The following is a 21,269-nucleotide window of genomic DNA, read 5'->3' as shown; positions in this document are numbered from 1 at the left end:
GACATCTTTCTTTTCTTCCTCTGTATCATTGCAGTCATGCTCCCCTGGATTCCCCATTACTCTACCTCCTCCTCCCTCTTTCTTTTTTAATGTATTTCTCTCTATTTTCCCCTCTTGGATCCTCCCTTCCTAATTTTCTATCTTCCACTCCATTTTCCTCATCAATTCATCGCACCCGACCTCCCCTACCTTCTCCCCACGCTCTCTATCAATTCAATTAAGACCCAGCAGGCTTCACTGCACAAGCCAATGTTGGCTTAATGTTTCTTTGGCTACTGATATGCGCTCTCCTGTATCCTGTCAGCTTGACAATGACTGCGTCCTCTCACCCCATTGTCTTGTCAATAAGGAAGCAGTGTGCTTGTCAGATATACAGTAGATACTCGTTCACACGTCTTTGGACTTGATTAGACTGCAGCTTCTTAAACATATCTTCCTGACCAACTGTTCTTCCTCTATACACAAACTGGTCTTCCTCTGTGTCTGTAATTAACCGCACCTCCAATTAACGTCTGGATCTACTTCATTATTGTTGTTGTTGTCGTCGCTCAAGTCCAGCTGTGACGCAGTCCTATCTGAACACCTGAGATGTTGAGATTGAAACGGATCTGTAAGAAATCCAATTATAATCACATTCAAAACCAACTTTGAATCAGCTTTGGAAAAATTGTCATGTCATGTGTTTTTGGCTTTGCAGTCTGCCAAAAAAATCACGCTAGATACAATCTAATTTGGGCTGGAGTCTAAACAAGGCCTTTGAGAGTGTGGAGATCACTCTCTGCTTGTTGATTTCCATAAAAAACTTGACCAGAAGCACAGAAAATTGTGCTTCTCACCATGAAAAAGACAACTCCAAGATTTAATTTCCAGATTTGAAAAAAAAAATACATTTAACATTTGTATAAAGTTACATTTAAGTGATTGCTCACTTTCCTAAGCTCATGAATTTGTTTTTTCTTTATTTTTCTTCTTAACAATAGTTGGCCTGGCATTATTTTATAAAATACGCTTAAGCCTTTATTTCTTTTATTATAGCTCAATATTCATTCCAGTTTGCAGCTGAGTATGATCATTACTTTGCTTGCTAAGCACCCAGTGCATTTTCTCCAAATCTGCCTAAATCCATGGACTTGATTTACAATTATAATTGACCTGTGCTCAGTAAAATGAAGGAGTATACAAATATCCACAGTCTATCGAGGTTTCCTCAGCATTGATGCTGAATAAATAAGTGTGTGGAGAAAGCATGGGGTCATAGCATCTGTACATCATTGATCCTCCAGCTGCCATGGATTTTGAAGATCATAGTGAAATGTATGATCGGTGACAGTGGATGTTTTCCACTCCTACTTAAAAAGTACAAAAGGCCGACACACACAGTGACGTGCAGCCAGCAGAATGTGCTATAGATTTTACAGACGGTAAAAATGATCCTCTTCTCTGCCAAAAGATGTTAGACATTATTGAAGGAAATCTACTTACTGAGGCCATTTATTCAAGCCGAGGTCAGGATACTTTACAGTACGTGTGTGTGGTCTGTTCAGTGTATGTCATCACAAAAGATATGCAGAATGGACTAGATGGGTGCAGGTACTTATACAGATTTGTATATTTTGTATTTGTATTTCAAAAATGTAATACTTTGATAAGTGTATGTCCATACAGCTTGTGAAGCATTTACTAATTTAGTATCTGTGTTTCTAAGTAAAGAGTTTTTCAGTTTTTATATATAATTGACTAAATGTTTTATTTGCCAGTGCCGCTATACTTTTCCCATGAGTGAGCTCTTGTTAAAATTTAAGACTGTGGTGAAATACAAGTGCTGTTCACTGAGGAAAAGGAATGCTGAATTCGACCTTGGGTTTCGTGAAAGGCGCTTTATAAATCCAAGTCATTATTATTATTATTATTACGAATTCAGAGGAAAATCGAAACCAGATTGAATTGATACATGTGGACAGTGAGCTGATTCACACCTGTCAGTGTTTTTTCCTCCTCATCATGATGCCCTTGCACAGCCCACAACATTGTAACATCACATGAATAGTTTGACGTCGGAGATGAGAAACCCTTTCTCTGAAGATAAAAGTAATAACTTGTCACTGCTACGTCTTAAGCTATTCATTATTTGGCTTAAAGGGCCTTTCTGGTTAAGCAACATGGCAATTGGGTAGAGGCTTGGCTCAATTTTAATAATTTATTACAATAAATTTTCCTGTAGAGATTGTGCCTGCTACATTTTTAATTTTCTGAATATTTTTTTAATGTCTTACATCAGTTTAAGGGTTCTTGCTCATCCTCAGAATCACTCTCAGTCTCTTTCAACTGACTCCAGAAAGTAACATTCCCTGGCTCCCATAACCTATAACCTAATGTAATATCCCAATTGTAATTTTTCCACATTAGGATTGTATTAACCTTAGACCCTGCCATGGAAACTGAATAAATGTTTGCCCCTCACTGTGTTAAGATAACCACTACTTTTATTGTTATTACAGAAACATGAGAATCTGCTCTTCTAACTCCAACACAAAAAAAAGTGATTTGACATATTTCCTAATATTACTACTAACTACTAATTTAACAGCAGTTTTGACCTTCAAGATGTTTACTGGCCATTTGTGCATGACCAGAGAGTCCAGGCATGTGGGAATTGTTGTTGGGCAGAAAAAAAACAAGAACAAAAATACAAACAAAATAAAGTAAACGTCCAAAAATAGGCAAGGTAACAATGATCTGGAATGGTTGTTTGTCTCTGTGTGGCCCTTTTTTAAAAAAAAATTTCATACAGAGTTCAGAGCTTTTATTTTGAAAAAAAAAATAAAATCAAAAAAGATTATGTTGCTTATTAACTGACATACATGCATATTTGGTTTGGGGAAAAAACTCAAACACTGCAGTTCTGATGGATAGACAAGTTTTGAGAGAGTAAATGTCCACAAAATAACAACTACCATATGTTAGACTCAAAGAAGAAGCCGTAATTCTCAAAGTTGGACTGATGCACATTTATTATAAACCGTATGAAAAGGGGAAATATAGTTTGTTTGCTGAGAGCATTTATTTAGACATGTATTTATTTTGTTCTCGCCGTCGAACACACATTGGATTTAAAAAGAGTCTTGAAGACAGTGGCCACATTATCATAAGGCCACTACTCAGTTACAGTTGTGACAAATTCAAGTTACCTTTTTTATATACAAGATATTTAATAGAAAATATGTTTAGTTATCAGGTTTTGTCTGATGAAGATTTGATTGTTGCCCAGATATTTAAAAAGAAATGAACTTGCCGACCCCTGGTCTAAAGGAATATTGCACTGTTAAATGCAGTGTGACCAGAATCATCAAACATTTTAGAATATCTTGGTATAAAAGTTAATCAATTATTATTATCTGTGTTATTATAATATAAGGCTAAAATTTAGTTCAGCTAGTCTTTAAACAGCTTATTTTATTTACCCCACTTCCTCTTTCTTCCTCAGCTACATCTGTCACTTCAAGAGCTTTTTTAATACGGAGGATATGTTGTATTTGTATATACATGGACTGTCTTTCCCTCGTCCCTCACTTACTCTTTCACTTTCCCTTTGCAATTACAGGCACAGACTCACTATACACACACACACACACACTCTGTCTCTCTTAATTCAAGGTAGAGCATCATCTTGTGTCGCTTGTGGGCCTGTTGGTGTCTACTGCTCCTCTCGGTTTACCTGTCCTCCCCTTGGTTCATCTGTCTATCCCCTCTTTCTCCCCCTCACTTACTCTTCCTGTCACTCTGTTCATCCAGTTTCCCCTGCTCTCCCTCTCCACATTCATTCATTGCGTCTCATCGACTCCCTCATCACTCCTTCCCACCTTTCCTCGTTTCGATTAGACTTCCGTCATGTATCCCTAATCTTTCTATCTTTTCTCTACACCTCCTCACACTCCTGTCTCCTGCCTCCTCCTCCCCTGACAGGACCGATTCCTCACTCAGCCCCTGGTTTGGCTTGCTAGTATTATTGCGTGTGTGTAGCTTCACATGCATTGTTTAGGATGATATAATCCTTTGCCCAGTAGTGGAGTTCTGGTTTGGGTAGAGGTGCCTTTCAAAACAAATTTGGACAAACACATGATATGACCCACACACACACACACACATATGAGCACATGCACAACAGTATGTGACTTCTGCACCTCTTAGGGAGAGTTGTACCTCAGTGAAAGTGGAAGGTGAGAGAGAAAGGGGACACAGATAGTGAGAATAGCAAGGTCTTGTGTGTCAAGTGTGATAATGCACTTGTATGAAGAACTACATAAAGTTACGGATGAGTTTGCGATACGGTGAGAGAGACATGGAAAAGTCAGGGTGTTGGATACTGTTGCATGCTGTTGGGGAAAATGACTAAAAGGAAGAGTAGTATATGCAGACATTAGCACTCTGAGGCGATTATATGACTTTTCACATTCATCATGGTTAAAATCAATTATGAGCACACATTATTTGACCTTATATTTTCTGAAAGAGAAAGAAAGATGTTCTTGTAATCTGTAGTGAGAGCCTGGAGAGGTGGAGGTCTGCACTGGGAGCAAGACAGAAGAACACCTACAGTGAGACAGGTGGTTAGGTGAAGATGCAAGGAGTAGAGATAGAGAAAGTGGGTGAGCTTAAATACCTGTAGTCAACCATCCAAAGCAATGAACAGAGCACAGAGCAGCATGCAGGCAAGGTGAAGTGGGTGGAGACAAGTGTCAGAACTGTGTGACAGATGAATGGCAGCAAAAGTGAAAGGAAATCTCCACAAGACGGTAGGGAGACCTGCCATGATGTATGGCTTTGAGACAGTGGCACTGTCTAAAAGACAGGTGGAGGTGGCATAGCTGAAGATGCTGAGATGTTTGTTGGGAGTGACCAGGATGGACAGCATTAGAAATGAGCACATTTGAGGGACAGCTGAGGTTTAATGGTTTGTAAATAAATGAAGAGATTCAAGGTTGTGATGGTGTGGTGCTGTCGGCCAGGAGAAAAAGAGAAGGTTCATGTTGATGTTGTGAAGGAAGATATTTCGTGTAACAGAAGAATAGAGCAAGATGGAGGCAGCTGATCTACTGTGACGACCCCTAAAGTGAGAAGCAGGAAGAAGAAGTTTCCTAAAGAGAAAGCTCTTTTCTGGTGAAAAGTCTGAGCTCAGCTTCACACAGGGACTGAAAATCCGATTTTTTTTCTAAGCCTGTGCGGCAATGATGTGATTTACCTCACGTCTCACCTAAAAATATAGAAAACCTCACACATCATATATAACTCACACTCAGTTGGAAGTAAGGCTTCCTTTTCCTGTGTGTGAGGCAACCAGCAGGAGTTGGAGGAGGGTGATTCATCTGCAAAAAATGGATAATGAGAGTAAACCTCCCGATGATACTGTGGTTCAAGGGAAAAAAAGTAATGGACAGAGGAAAACAAGGATGGCAAACAGGATTTAGGGTGATTCATGAGGAGAGGGTAAATAGTCAACACCTTAGGGCCGGAGTGAGGAGGTTTGTTTTGAGAAAACATGAGGAAAACGATGAGGAAATGTGACCCTGGAAGAACAGAGGAACCTACAGAGAGAAAGAGAGTGACAGGGTGAAGGTAAAGATAGAACGCACAGTCATGCTGCTTTCTTGTGTTCTAGATAAATTTCAGACTCAGCAGTGAGCTTTTGTTCCACAGTAGCACCAAGTTAATGGCCTCTCCAGGTATTTCATCAGCCCATTCAAATCTGTTAAGCGTCTCTGTAAACAGTCGGTCTTTTAAAGCAGTGTATCATTATCTCCACAATTCACAAACCCTGTCACAGTGAGCTTTATGTGCTGCTGAAGATAAATGCTCACTTGTTTCAATCGGCACGTCTTGCTGCAAAAGTGTGAACGTGCTTCCTGGGCTGATTAAATTTGACCAGGTGGTTAAAGGCTTTACCAAGTCGTCTGGGCTCATTTTTAAGGATGTAGATTGTCACTGGGAGATTGTATTGCAGTAGCACAGTTTTCAGATAACAGTGTTAGAACTACCAGAATGTACGGCTCTGCCTGATCTGTGTCATGAATGTCCAAATAGAGTTACACAGCGGGAGAAGCTATTTCTGATGCCCCTGGTTCCAGAAATAAAAGTCTCCTCCATTTTCTCCACAGACAGTATTTGGTGAGTCACAGATGAAGCAGTTTCATAGCTTGGTTGATGATGAAAGTCCTCCTGGTAAATCAGTGCAAAGGGTCATTAAAATGTTTTTGCTAGTAAAAAAAAACTGTACAAAAAATATTTAATGTGAAAACTGCAAGACAACAACAACAAACATGTAGGTGAAAGCTGAAGGTTACAGTGCTGAGATAACTGAAAAGAGGTTTAGTCCTGAATAAATGCAGTAACCATGGAGACATGTTTTGTTGTAGTGACTGATCTGAAGTCTGCCTCTGACTAGCGTCTTCCATAGCAACAGTGGCTAAGTCTCAGTGCTCAATACTGCTGGGTCTTGTTGATCCATTTTATGGGAAATTTAGAGAAGCTGAAATAATCACAGTAGTACAAAAGAAATTGAGACTCATTTTGAACTGCTCTGAATTACACAGCTCACACAGCACTGTTGAATCTGCCAACATCAATAGTCAGTGAAAGAATATTGGCCCTTGACTAAATAAGACCTTTGGCTATGAGAGAAATGGAATGTAATATATGATTTAGGGCCCAACTTAATCTAATAAATTCAGAATTTTCTCTTTGACTGAAGTTGATTTTAAACCATCCAGCAGAGTTTATTGAATGAAATATGTGGCAATATGTCCCCTTTTCAGCTTGTTAGTATTAGACGGATAGTTGTTAGCATGTTGAGCATCGCTGCAAATCTTCCAACCATTCATGAATGTAAAAATATTCACTTCTTTGAGCTGGCAGAGCATGAACTTGATCGATCAGTCCATAAAAGGCACAGACCTGGATTTAACCATTTCTCATTGCTGTTTTCTTCTTCTGTGCACCAATGACAACAAAGCCTGGGGGAGGCATGTGCAGAAGATCTAGGCCAGTTTAGGTCTGAGCGAATGTAGACATGCATCCATTGTCTACCATTTCATCCTCCACATGAGGGTCGTGGGGCCGTTGGAGCTAATCCCAGCTGACATAGGTTGAAAGGCAGGGTCACACCCTGGAAAGGTCGGCAGTCCATCACGGGACCAACAACATTCACTCTCACACCTACAGTGGCCACTTAATCGCTGCATGTTTGTGGACTGTGGGGGAAACCAGAGAACCTGGAGAAAACCCATGCACACATGGAGAGAACATGCACAAAGACCCTCTCCTTCATGTATATATATCAAATGTTATCAAAATATATATATATAACAAATTCAAACATAGGCTAATACCTTGAATGTTCAGGTAATTTTAATTGCATAACAAAAATTGATTAAGATCTCTCTTACCCAGCTCTCGTCTGGGCTACATCCACACCCAGAGGTGTACTTCCCCCCGGAGCCACTCGTCCGAAACCCCCACCAAAGCTCAGTCTCCCTGTCGTACCCGCTCCCAGGGCCAATTGACTTGCCTCCACCCCCGGGTACACACTCCCACTGGACTTGCCTGCTACCAACCTCTAACCCCAGCATGGTGCAGTGACCACGGCCCAGCCCATATTCGATAATAAGCTTATCGATCCCAGCCCTGGTCTAAAAGGAGTGTATCGGTAGATGCTCTAGTTTGTGATATTGGTATTGGACACTGAAAAGTGATATTGTTCCAACCCTAGTTACAATGCAGTGGTTGGTAGCACTGTCATCCCTCGAGACCAAAGCTAGTACACACAGCAACCCCCAGGAGGGTTGTGTTAATCCCAGAGCAGCATTTATGTTTGAGCCCATCTGTGTGTTTCCAAGTCTTGCTCCTGATAATCTGTCATCTCATCTCTGAAAAAGGTGTCAGGTTATTTGACAGGAAATTCTTTGGGGAATGTCGATTTGAATCTATATTTGAGCACCTTCGTCGCTCTCTTTTTTCTCTCCACTGTGTGATATTAGCAGAGCACACTAATTGCTGCAATAAACAGGCATGTCATCGAGCGTAGGCCCATTCATTGTTCTCTGCAGTCATTAAGATGTCAGTGCTTAAGCTCAAAAACAGGACAGAGGTTCTCTGCTGGAGGGTCGCAAAATGTAGAGCAGTAAATTTGAGAAAGGGTTTGGTCTTTGTTCACCTCTGTCTCTCTTTATAATAAAAGCTGCTGTATAGAGCATGAGTGCAAACACCCAAAGCAGGTTTTCTTTTTTATTGTTGGTGGTTCACAATAATTGACCCCTATCTCTCTTTAGTGGTCCCATGTACCAAAAGGAAGCAAACAGGAAGCTTTTAAATTGAATAATTACAATAGCATTAGTCTCATATTTTGTATTTGCATCCTTGTCCCAGTCAAAAAAGACTCCACTTATCACCATCATGCTAATAGAGTTTCCTATTACCATAATAATTAGCTATAATGAAAGAATAAATTCATGCAATTTGAATGAATGTTTTACTCAATCTTTCTTGGCCTGTCCTCATTTTTCAGTTGATTCTGTTTTACAGAGAAGACCTGTGTATTTTAGTTGATGGCCAAATTAAATGATTAAATAGACTGTATCGATGTAAACACCGTTTCATTTTTCATTCTGGTGCACTGGGCCTCTCTCGTCTTTGTCTGGGTCGCACAGTACTTAATCTTCATAGACAGCATCGTCATTAAAACAGGCTGTCACCACCTTTTTTACAGTATTTGGTGAATGCATTTTCTACTGAAGACAGAAGAGAAAACAATATTACAAGATTGTAATATTGACTGTAATATTACATTGACCAGATTCTGTTTCTGTTAAGTTTGTCAGATTAAAAGTAGGGATGTAATGAGACCAATTGTCCATGTCTGATACCAATATAACAAATACTGGTAGTCAGATATTGTCATTTTAGACCTTTAACTATGAAGCTGTTAACAGTGTTTCAAAGACACAATGCTCCAACTGTGTAACAAATAATATTTTCCTTTAAAGAGAACAAAAAAAGAAATGCTGTTACTGATTTGTATTGACATTTCTACTATCTGTGTATAGTGAATCATGCCATTTATAGAATTGATTTTGAATTTATCAGATTAAAAAAAAATATATCTGTCCAATATCCAGTGATTTTTGACCAGTATCAGACCGGAACCAATACAAATCATACTGGCTCGTCCCTAATTGCAAGAGCAATGTTATAAAGAGACACCTGAATCTCATTTCCTTGTCCTATGCAAACTGTGGTATCTGTTTCCTTGTGTTATGTCTGTGATGAACTAGAAATACATTGCCATCTTTTCTTAAACAGAATCAGTTTTGCACTCACTGTCATTTCCTCTCTCAGGTGACTCCATCCTCAAAGATCGTGGGAGACTTGGCCCAGTTCATGGTGCAGAACAACTTGACCAGGGCAGAAGTGGAGGAGAGGGCTGATGAGTTGTCCTTCCCCCTATCTGTGGTGGAGTTTCTGCAGGGCCACATTGGGATTCCACATGGAGGATTCCCTGAGCCCTTCAGATCTAAGGTATTGTTGTTCAGCCTGTAAATGCAGTTGTCTCATATTTTAGTTTTTGAGGTACCCCATTAAAATATGAATAACATAGTAGCAAAGATAAGGATAGCAGCACAGGCTTTGGCTGCAGGTCCCTTTGACCTGGGCCCAGTAGGTCCATTCAATAATCCTATAGATTTATAGGATATAAGCAATTGGAGTCCATTAATAATTGAGACTACAATGTACTGTATCTGGTTAGATTCAGATTCAGACAACTTTATTGATTGGCAAGTCATTCAAATGGCCTCTACAAACACCACACAAACAGTTCAAATGTGTCAAACTTTGTGAAAGTATGAGACACGTCACAACAATAAACCAGTACAAAGCAATAAGCCAATAAATAGGCAATAAGTAAAAGACTCCTAAAGATGGCAGCGAATATGACAGAAACCATGTAATGTCTGTTTTTCTTGTGCTTCCTGTGCACAAACGCGCAGCATAAACACATGACGGAGAGCAAATTTAAAAGCACAAGGCACATGTACAAGGAACCGACACAAATTCTGTCACAGGCTTGGTTACATTTGACAGTTGTGAATCCCCATGACGACACTGAAAACGGTGCTTTGCTGTGTCCTCTCATCTTCTTTTTGCTACTCTCCATCTGCCCCTCCTGCGTGGCTTTTTTTTTTCTCTTTTTTTTTTTACATGCCTGCAAACAGTGAGGGTGAAGCTCTCATGCACATCAGGGAGTAACAGCTTGAGGTCTCCTTGGAGGAGTAGCATGAATAAAGCATGCTCACATATCGGCATGCTTGTTATCTCCCAGAGAATTTCAGAACGTGTCAGTGATGTGTGTTTCATGATACCTGCTACCTGACTCTGCTGCACTTTTAAACAGCATACCCATTACTGAATGTCTCCGTAGCTGCAAGCAGCACATAATAAAACCTTTTTGTAGTGTGTGCAGAAGATCTTCGATCATTTATATATAATCTTATCCTATCATGGCCAGAACAATGATTTACATTGTTGCCAGAGAAGTATTTATTGTGAAATTATTACTTGTCAAACCTTTAGAATCCACTTTGTTTGTCACACTTATCAACAAGTTGTTTTCCCTCATATCCTCACACAGTGGTAGTGGTAGAGCGAGTCATTTTTCAACTGGAAAGTTGTGGGTTCAGCGAGACTGTACTAGAGAGATGATTTATGGGATCATAAAATAAATATTGTAATTCATTATGTAAATATTATGTCATGCACAAGTTTGCTCTTGTACAGATTTATTTTGTGAATTGAATCAGGATGATTTGCCATTTTTAAATAATCGGAAAAATGTTTTGCAGACATAAAAGCCCTTAGGTTGAGCAAGTTGTCTTTCAACTGAAAGGTTGCGGGTTCAATTCCAATTTCAAGACACTTAACGCCATGCTGCTCCTGACGGCTGTGCCTGAATCTGGGTAAATGGCAGCTTTTAGTTAGTGTAAAGCAGCCTTGAGTGGCCATCAAGACTAGAAAAGCACTATATAAATACAGACCATTTACTTTCATAGTTAAAATGTTTTCTTTGAGCTTCTTTGAAGCAGCTCTAACAGTGATTCCTCCTCCTTCCTCCCCATCACCTGCACCAGCGTCTCTCAACCTGTCTTATAATTCCTAAAACCGACAAAAAAAAATCCATAATAATAATGAAAAAAAATTAATTAATTATTCATTCATGTCCTTGGGTTATTATCATTATTGTTTTGTTTTCTTTTTTGAGTCAGCACTGGACCACTTTCTGCTGACATAGGCTGATCGTCTTTCAGTGGACATTAATGCAAAAGTCTTTGCCCATTGAACTTTTTATTTTCCTACTTCCTGCATTTTGGCTGAGGGAAAATATTTGCATGTATTTGAGAAAAAAAACAACAAAAGACAAAGATTGTTAACATAGTGCAGGAAAGTCCATTGAACTTATTTGAACCACCCCTACCTAAATATAATGTTTCAATGGATTATACAGAACATAATATGCCTAGACTCCATGTATTACAAAACCATTGTAGTTTAAATATTTAAATTTAAATGTAGTTACAATAGTTGTAATAATATTAAGATCAAATTGAAGGTGATTGAAATGACTGCTTTTCTTACTATGAATCAGAATGAGAGCATACTTGTGCAGATGACAGCTGTTTTTAAAACTTTGTGTATTTCTGAAGGAAATATTTGTATTTTTGGTTTGGTTTTGGACAAAGTATTTTCCATTAGACTCAGTCCAGTGTGTACCCCGCCTATTGCCCCCTATGTCGGCTGGGATTGGCAAAGCACCCCCGCGACCCTCATGTGGAGGATAAAGTGGTAGAAAATGGATGGATGGATGGACAATCCAACTTCCAACATCCAAGAGGTTTCCTCTCACACAGCTGTGGTTACAAACCATTTCAACTCTCATTTTGAATAGTTTTTTTTGTGTGTGTTTATTGTGTGCACCTGTGTTTACACCTGTGTGCAGGTTATTGGCACTGTCACATAAAGTAACCATTCTTAAAATGGTGGTTTGAAAAGTTGAAGTTGTCTAAAGGAAAGGCAGTAAAACATTTTTACAAAAGTGTTTTCTGGAAGCAAGCAATTACATATCGCTACTTTACTGCATCTGTTCACCATAAAACATTTGTATGAATGTGGCACTGACTGCAGGCAGCAGCATAATTCCAGTATTAATTAGCAGCTGTAAATTATCTTTCTGTATCTGCACGTCAACACAGGCACTATAGAATGAATGCATGCATGACAGACATGTATCCTTTATGCCATAGCCATGGAGGTTATATTTGCATGTGAACAGCTTATTTGTTTTCTAATTGGAGCTATGGTGGCATTAATTAGTCAGTGAGCAGTAATTTCAAGATTGACTTTTCACATGAATTGACTTCAGAGGCACAGACCATCACAAATGCACGCACATTGTTTGCGCACAGTGACACACCAAAGAGTAACTGAGGCATTTCCTCATTTTCATCTTTGCTCTGTCACACTGGGTTCATTTGCAGTGTGGGTGGACAGAGCGGATGGATAAAAAAGGGGGAAAACAACAAAGACAAGAGGGCAAAAGAGAGACAAAGTGGGAGGATGGATGGAGAGATTCCAGGAGAAAGTATATAAAAAAAAAAACAGGAAATAAGATTATTGTTAATAAATTCAACATCATCCCTCACACACCCTCTCAGGACGGAATCTGTGACAATAATAACACAAAAGGGGACTTTGAGTAGTTATGAGAAAAAAATGAGGAGAAAGAGCAAATAAGAGTTTCTTCATTTGTTGGTGCCGATTCTCTCTTTCTGTCAAACACACGGTCCCCATCTGTTTGTGTCCAACGCTGAAACAATCAAGCAGTTAAGGTGTAAGACGTCCTTAAAGGACACAGTGCTAATGAGCATGGACTCCAACCAGCCTGCCATCTTTGAAGTGCCTCTCTCTCACACACACACACACACACACACACACAAATGAGTCAGCTGTCTTTGAACTGTTGTCTCTGTGACTAATAGCATTGCACTGGTCCCTTTGGAGATTTCCACAAAGGCACACACACACACACAGTCTCAGTGCTGTGCCAGTATGTTGCACACTGAGTGATATGAAACATTGTCTATGATTTAACAGTGTACATATTCCAAAACAGAACATGAATAATAATACTCATATGCACAGTGCACACAGGAGGACGTGATTGACTGAATGTGTAGCGACCACGCATCTAAATATTTCTAGTATGTTGCAGGAATCACAGGAATGGTACACAAATCTAGAAGTATTTTCAATCAAAAAATCCTAAAAATGCCTCACTATGCACAGACTGTAAAAATGTAAATCAAAATCAGCAACAGAGTTTTAGCTGAGTCATGTTGTAGGCTGTTTATTTCTTCTCAGTGGGAGAAGAATGTTGTTTTACACAGTTGGAGAAATATGTCTGAAATAGCTTGAAATGTGTAACAGCTTCATAGTTGAAAAGGTCTAAAGGACAGTATCGGACAGACACAAAAAGTGTCGTGCCATCCCTAGTTAAAAGATAAAATCAGATGGTTGATTTGATTTTGATTCAATGTATAAATAAAATACACAAAAAAAGGACAAAGATTGTTAAAAGTTGACATAGTGCAGGAAAGTCCATTGAACTTATTGCCACCACCTCTTCCTAAATATAATGTTTCACTGGATTATACAGAAAATAATGTGCCTGGATTCAAATTTCCTCATGAATGTATCATCAGTGACTGGCTGACCAATCAGCGTGAGAGCACACATAGAGCAGTCAAACAGGAGACGACAGCCATGACTAAAACCTCTTGGCTTCTTCTGTGAATCATCTGTTGAAGCAGACTAAATATAGCCTGAAAAACCAGACCAATCAATGAGCTCATGTTTATTTACTCACACAGATTAGTCTGGTCCCCATCCCATTCAGACTGATTTCCATCTGCCCTGAAATTTGTTCATGCTGAGCAGAACCCCTTTGTCTTTAGCAGGGCGGGGCTCTAATACAACACTGACTGGCACAGGTGCACAGTTAAAGCATTGTCAACAACAACTGAGATGGCTGCCGCTGATGTGCTCAATCTGTGGCACAGTGTCAACCAACTAAAAAGAAAACCTGGCCTCACCCTCCTTCACCTCCTTCATTACTAAAGCCAAATAATTTGTCCCTTCTGGGCTACTGTAGGATCATTACGGTGTAGACTATATATTACAGTGCACACATGGTAATGTACAAATATAGTTCTTTGCCCGGTATAAGGTTAAAACTTTGTTATCATTCATGTTATTTAAAACATCAGGGTTCTCACACATTTTTACTAATCAATTTTTAAATCTCTTCCAAAACTTGTTCCACTGTATTTTACCCAATTTTAGAATCACTTTGTTTGAAATTGTTATTGATTATTATTTACATATCCAAAAAAGTCATCCATATTTCATATCTCTCACAAAGGTTATTTCCCACACATTTTCTTCCCAGTTCATTTTCAAAACTTCCATAATATCTTTGTAACGATATTTTATCTCCATAATACAACGTCTATGACTCAATTTAAGGCCCCGATTGTGACCAAGAGGCCCAGTAATGTGGCTCTTACTTTAATCACTTTAAACACTATCACAGGCTATATATGGAATATCTTCGTCAACATCCGCAGTCGACTCTTTGTGTCTTTTGAGTCGTATTTGTTATTCCAAAACTACTAACAAGATTACCATCCTGTTAGAGCTTGCTAACCGCACTCTGAATGGAGTTACGTTAATGCAGCTCAGAATGTTGGATCTGATATTTGATTCCAAAACATTCACTTAATTCCAAACCAATAGTAGGCCTGGGGAAGAGTTCTTCTCATTTTAAAATTTGTACAGGAATTTCACGACTGGGGGACCAAAAAAAAAATCTCCTGTGACCCATTTGTGGGTCATGACCCAGTCTTTGGGAACCATTGTTCTAAAAACAGTAGTTTGTTTTGTCTCCCTGTGCTACATTGCTTATTGCTACATACAATAAAGTAATTGTGTGCAAAATTCTGCAGCTCTGGCTCCGTGCCTCTGAAGGCTGCCTGCCAATGAAATCTCCTATACGAATATAACAACAAAACCGCTGCCTGTAGGCGAAATGCCAGTGTCTTGACATAATCTCTTGACCCAACATTATTATGGCAGCCTCAGATTGATTATCTCTACAACTCCTGTTAGATATCAACAACCGTGTGGGCAGATAAAATGTCATATCATTTATTAAAACAGCCTCCTTTTCCCTGCAGCCTGTCGTCTTATCTTTGTTTCTTCTTTACTAGAAAGAACACGATGGTTGTGTCACATACACAGCAGCACTGCAGTCATTTGACGGCCTGATGATACTTACTGAGGGGAAAAAAAAAAAAGACGTGGGAGAGATGGGGGGGAACTAAATTGGAAATCACTGCAGATCTTGACACAGTAGCAGTGCCACTTTTATGCAAATGTCAAAAAAATAATCTTGCATTAATAAGGTTTATATTCTCTCATATTCAAGTGTTTCTCAGTCCCATAGCAGTGTTTCTCTATCGTCCTCCTCCTCCCACCAAAAGTCACTGTCACTTAAAGGATTTGACAGATTGAAGCTTTTATCCAGATGTATAGTTGTCAAGTACAATGTCAAGGTTTCACCAGCACTTTATATATCCCAACATACTGCAGAATCCCATAGGGATGTTAGGAGAGCGAAAACATCCACAAAGAGTATATGACTTTGAAATAAAGTTTGTTGTGAAGTGTGTTTTCTATCTTGTTAACTTCCCCTTGTTTCCATTTTTCCCCTCTCAGGTGCTGAAGTCTCTCCCCTGTATTGAGGGTCGCCCCGGTGCCACTCTGCCTCCCATGGACTTCAAAACTCTGGAGGAGGGTCTCCGAGCTGCACACGATGATGACATCACCACTGAGGATGTGATGTCAGCAGCCATGTACCCGAAGGTGTTCCAAGAGTATAAGGAATTCACTTGTGAGTTTACAGACTTAATAATTTACCGCCGTATGTGGGTATTTATATTGGTTTAAAGCTGCAATGCGTCATTTTTGTGATTCCTGTGTTAACTACTGTAAAATTGTTATCGTTTTGCCTCTGTTTCATTGTCAGGAAGAGAAATGACTTAACATTATTTGTATGCTGCTTCTGTGTAACCCTAACCCAGCAGTGCAGGTGTGGGTGAGGGCTTTAATCTCATCGTGATGCACAAATCACTTCCTGCATGCAGGAATGTAGCTGGGCGATACAAGATCTTCCCACTATACACAGGGATGTGTTTGTGAACTTATTTAACAATGATTTGAAAAAAACTGACATTTTTTATATTTAAGAGTTACACACCGGAGCTCTATTATTAAGAATTGACTAATTGTTTTTATTTAAAAAAATGAATTAATCAAATATGCATCTAATCAAATTGGCTCCATTTTATTTTGAACAAGTCTGGGATCATGGCAGTTGTTTGCTAACACACACACACTCGTTCTCATTTGTATTATTACTGAGGCTTGAAATTAGCACAAGGCAATCTTCAGTCAGGGACACTCATTATAGTTCAGGCAGTTGATAGAGATATTTAGAACTGTTAGCACTTCAGGGGTTTTTTTCACACAGCTACTGGGAAGAATGTTGTTTAACCCGACAGGAGATTCCCCTGTCATTGAGAGGGCAAATTTACATAATTTACAAACGAGACCCCACAGCAGCAAAAGGACTGGAGCTGGAGGGAGAAATCAGCCACAACCGCAAGCTGCATTTTAAAGCAGGACATTCACAGCAGCATCAGCAGCAGCAGCAGCAGCAGCAGCAGCTGCATGTACAGGAGACAAGAGACGACTGAGGGTGAATCTTTCAAACGGGACACTTTTGACAGTAGTCAAACTTGACTAAAATTAGTTTCTCCAGTAGCAATAATTAGCACTGATGAATCACTTCATGCTTTTACTTGTGAAGAAACGTGAGCAATAAAATGTTTGGGGGTCTGTTTGTGTTCATTTCACTCAGTTGCTGCCGTTTCTTAAACACAAACCTGAACAAGATTGTTTTTTCTTTGTTTGCTTTTCTTCACAGAAACAACTAAGTCATGCAGAATTCAGAGCCTTTTACTCTGAAGCGAGATGAACTGAGTCAAAGAGCAGTTTTAAGACACCAGTAGCAGATTGTGTTCCTTTATTAAACTAACACATTTCTTTTATTTGCCCAATTTGTACAATATTGAATAGTTCAGAGTAGAAGAAAAAAGGTTAGTAGAAAAGAAAGAGTTTTTGCCTGAAGAAATGAAGTTTTGGCCGGTATTCGATTGCTTAGAATTGCCAACCCCTGTCGTAAACTACTGACACATGTAGATTTGTGTACATATTGACTATTGACAATTCATGTCACAATAACTTATTTGTTTTATTATTCATAGCTACCTTTGGCCCAGTGGACTGCCTCAGCACCAGACTGTTCCTGGATGGACCCAAGATCGCTGAGGAGTTTGAGGTAAACAACTTCACATCACAGAGATTTTCAAGCTGAGCATGACCATGACCCGATGTAACGTATAGCAGCAGACAAGCGATATTTAGCGGCTCTTGTATATGTCCAACATGGCGGCCATCGAAGACAGCTGTCTTATGATTCGGCTGCTGCTTCCATTTTAAGTGACTTGCACCACGGAGCTCCCCCGTCATTAGACGCCTTTACTAGATAGCCATTGTTCCTAGAAAACTACAACAAGTGTGTTGATAGGTTTCCTGTCGCTTTGCATACATCATCCAGGTCATTGGTCTGAATGGTTGTAGGTCTTCATCTACGTCTGTTGGTCTCGCCTCTTGAAAGTGGGAGGTGACTACACTTTGGGGGACGGTAGTTCAGCGGTAGAGCGATTTGTCTTTCAACTGGAAGGTTGTCTGTTTGATTCGCTGCTCCGCCGGTTTACATGCGGATGTGTTAAACCCACGTTGCTCCCGACGGCTGTGCTGTCAGCATGTGAATGACTATGAAATATGTGTGATCGAAAAATGTACTCCTGTATGAATGTGTAAGTGAATGGGTGAATAGCAAAACTGTAGTGTAAAGCAGTTTTGAGTGGCTATCGATGCTAGAAAGTGCTGTATAAATACACACCATTTACCATTTCAAAGAGAAAGAGTATGAGTCATACTGTATGATATGGTGTAAATATACTGTATTGGTCAATGTTCAATTCATGATATGTACACTTTTGGTTACTGGTCCGGATGAACCGGATGTATATAGAATAGAATAGAATAGAAATGAGTCTGGTCAGTGACTACACACGGAAATGAGTTTAATTTAGTTCAGTGCCTTTTTGTTTAAATTAAGCTGTTTGTTTTTTTCACAATTTCTAAATTATTCCTAGCACCTTTTTTGCATTATTTACTGTAAAATGTGCAAATAACAGGAAAACAAAACATGTTGCATACATCCAGACAGGAAGTGTGATATTGTTGAACACTTGAGCACTGACTGGATGCAAATAATACATTTAATCATCGATTTAGCACTTGTTCCATGATTTTTCCATCACTGCCGATGGCGTAGGTTTAATACAGTTTGGTGCAGAGGCACAGTGAAGTGCTGATAACACAGTGGGGAGGACAGAGATATTAGCACTTAATCAAGGCAGCTACAAACAGCATTTCTAATCCCTCAGGCAATCAGATCGGCCCGCCTGCACAGGCACATCAGATTCATTTTGCCATATGATGTTTGAGAACAGGCCAGGGGAAGCCACTGAGGGCCAATATCTCAGACCAGAAAGTAACTGTTATGGATTTCTGAGGCGTTTGTATGATGATATCGTTTGTTCTCCAACAGTGAGGCATCTGAAAATGAACTCCATTGAAGCAATAAAACAAACCAAAGTGTGAATGCAACAACCTCAATGAGACTAAATATAAAAATGACATGTTTTGGAAGATATGAATGTCTAAATACAAATTCAGCTTCTCTTTAACTCTCACTCTAACTGTCACAGAAGCAGAATTTTGCAAGCTGCAATTTTGTTGAAACATACATGCAAATCCAGTCAGGAGAAATAATTAAGCACTTCTGCTGTGCTGATTGAAAGATTGTGCCATGAAATGAGACAGTTGCTGAAAAGATGCCGTTTTATCCAGGAGATGCAACATAAACAGAACATTGCAGGAGAAGACAGGAGAAACCACTGATGAGCAAAACTCAAAATAAAATGATAATTCCGAGTGAATGGGGAATTTCAAATAGATTATTGAAACCACTGACAATAATCAGGGTTCCCACGGTAATGAAAAACTGAAAAGCTGTTTTCCAGCCCTGGTTTGGAATTAAGTGAATGTTTTGGAAAGGTTTTTAATCAGGGATGGCCTGATCTGATATCTAATATATCACATATAAGACTCCAAGCTAAGATAAGCGTGTTATTTTCACTCATCAGTGGCGTTATCAAGCTCTAACAGGATGATAATCTGCAGAAATGCCAGGCCTAGTGCATTTTTAATAATGTGTGGCTTTTGAATGACAAATATAAAAGGTGGATATTCCAATTTCCATGTTACATTTTTGCTACAAAGCCTGTGATAGGACTAGCGCATCAAAGTAAGAGCCTCATTACTGGCCTCTATGGTCACTATGGGGCCAGCCTTTGTTAAACTAGTTCAATTCAATCAGGGAAGTAGGTAAAATATTGTGGAAGTTTTGAAAATGAATTGGTAAAAATATGTGGGAATCTCCAATAACCTTTAGGAGATGTGGATATTTGTATTTCTATTGTTGGATAAGTAAAGGAGGATTCTGTCAGTTTTAGTTACAAACAAATGGCGCTTTTTCTAATGTTTATGGAGGCAAGTTTAGAAATTCATCCTTAGATGCACATATTCTAAACAGATATTCTGGAGTTAGAACACAACTTCTATGCTTCTGTCCCATTGGTCTTCTGTAGGAGTGAGCTGATTTAAGCTATGTGTCCATATTGGTCCGATTTGGGCCAAAGTCACTGGATCATATATCGGAAAAAGAAAAAGTAAAATCTGATATGCTATGAAAACATACATATGATGTAAATGCTTAGTTGTTGTTCAGTCAGAAACATGTCCATTAGCACCATCATTTGACCAGGATGTGACCAAGAACTGCGAATGTCTTATCAACAGCATTGTTTTTAAAAAAAAAGGTTGTGACAGCTGTCATCTTCTGTCCTCATCCAAACATTTTGAGGACCTTTTAGCTGACTTGGTTCTGTTCTTCATGGCTCTTCTGTTTGCCAGCCCAGTGATGGGAACTTGGCCTCAGATTTGTAGAGCGATTGCCCCAACAAATCCCCAACATCCATCTTCGATCAGCCTTCTTACCTTCCAGCCGTGCTTCTGGCAGACAGTGAACCACTCTGCGTGTGTTGCCCTCTCACATTCCTCTTCATGTAATCCTTCCGCTCTGCTGGTGTGGATGTTCTTGGTGGCCTCTGATACCAGGAGGATGTCAGGCCTCAGGTTGTGTCAGTGTGCCATGAAGCTGCAGTTGGCTGCCTTTCTTGTGCAGCTGCCATGACCTCTAATGGTTTCTGCTGCTGACTTGTTTTGACCACAGTGACTCTCTGTGTTGAGGCGCGTGCTTGTGTCTGCAGCTGCTGATTCTTTGGGCATCTGCAGTGGGATGTAGCACATGCCAGTCCTGCCTTAGAGCTTTTGGGCAGGAGCCTAGGATGTGTTCCAGTGTGCTCCTCTTGCTGAACCACCTTGCCTCAGGTAAAAAGGTTTGAAGCATTGTGCAGGACATTGCTCTGTACCTGGATCAGGATGGTTCTGCATGCCAATGTTTGGCAGTCCGTGGCTTATTTCCATTTTCTTCAGCTCCACACTGGCTCTTACCCACAGCTTTATGATCCTCTTGTCCTCAGTCAGTGTCCTATATAAGGGGTATAACAAAGTTAAAAAGAAAAATGGGTCATGCTAATTTTGCACTCTCTGTTTCTGTAGAGAGACTCGGGAAATGTGATCATTTAGGAGTGCGAGCAGCGTAGGTCTCAGATAGCTTTGTGTCTAAAAAGGACAAAACTCTGCAGTGTTCATGAAAAACATTTTTCTCCCGACATACTGTTTATGCCAGATGTTTTAAAATCTTCTTTAGGTTCTGAAATGTGATGAAAGACAATGTTGTGCTTCTATAATTAATTTGAATTACATAAATTTCTTATTGTACGCAACTAAAA

General features: G+C 39.6%; 1 protein-coding gene across 1 annotated transcript in view; it reads left to right on the top strand.

The window, feature by feature from the left end:
- Positions 1-21,269, top strand: part of LOC122766696 (pyruvate carboxylase, mitochondrial-like) — a 329,387-nt gene that overhangs the window by 293,521 nt on the left and 14,597 nt on the right. The window contains exons 22-24 of the mRNA XM_044021770.1: positions 9,388-9,567; positions 15,877-16,051; positions 17,487-17,560. Coding sequence (XP_043877705.1) covers positions 9,388-9,567; positions 15,877-16,051; positions 17,487-17,560 — 429 coding nt within the window. The remainder of the gene's footprint in view (positions 1-9,387; positions 9,568-15,876; positions 16,052-17,486; positions 17,561-21,269) is intronic.

Source organism: Solea senegalensis, linkage group LG3, assembly GCF_019176455.1.
Source record: "Solea senegalensis isolate Sse05_10M linkage group LG3, IFAPA_SoseM_1, whole genome shotgun sequence".
In the NCBI taxonomy this organism is placed as follows: Eukaryota; Metazoa; Chordata; class Actinopteri; order Pleuronectiformes; family Soleidae; genus Solea; species Solea senegalensis.
This window is presented reverse-complemented; position numbering and strand designations above follow the sequence as displayed.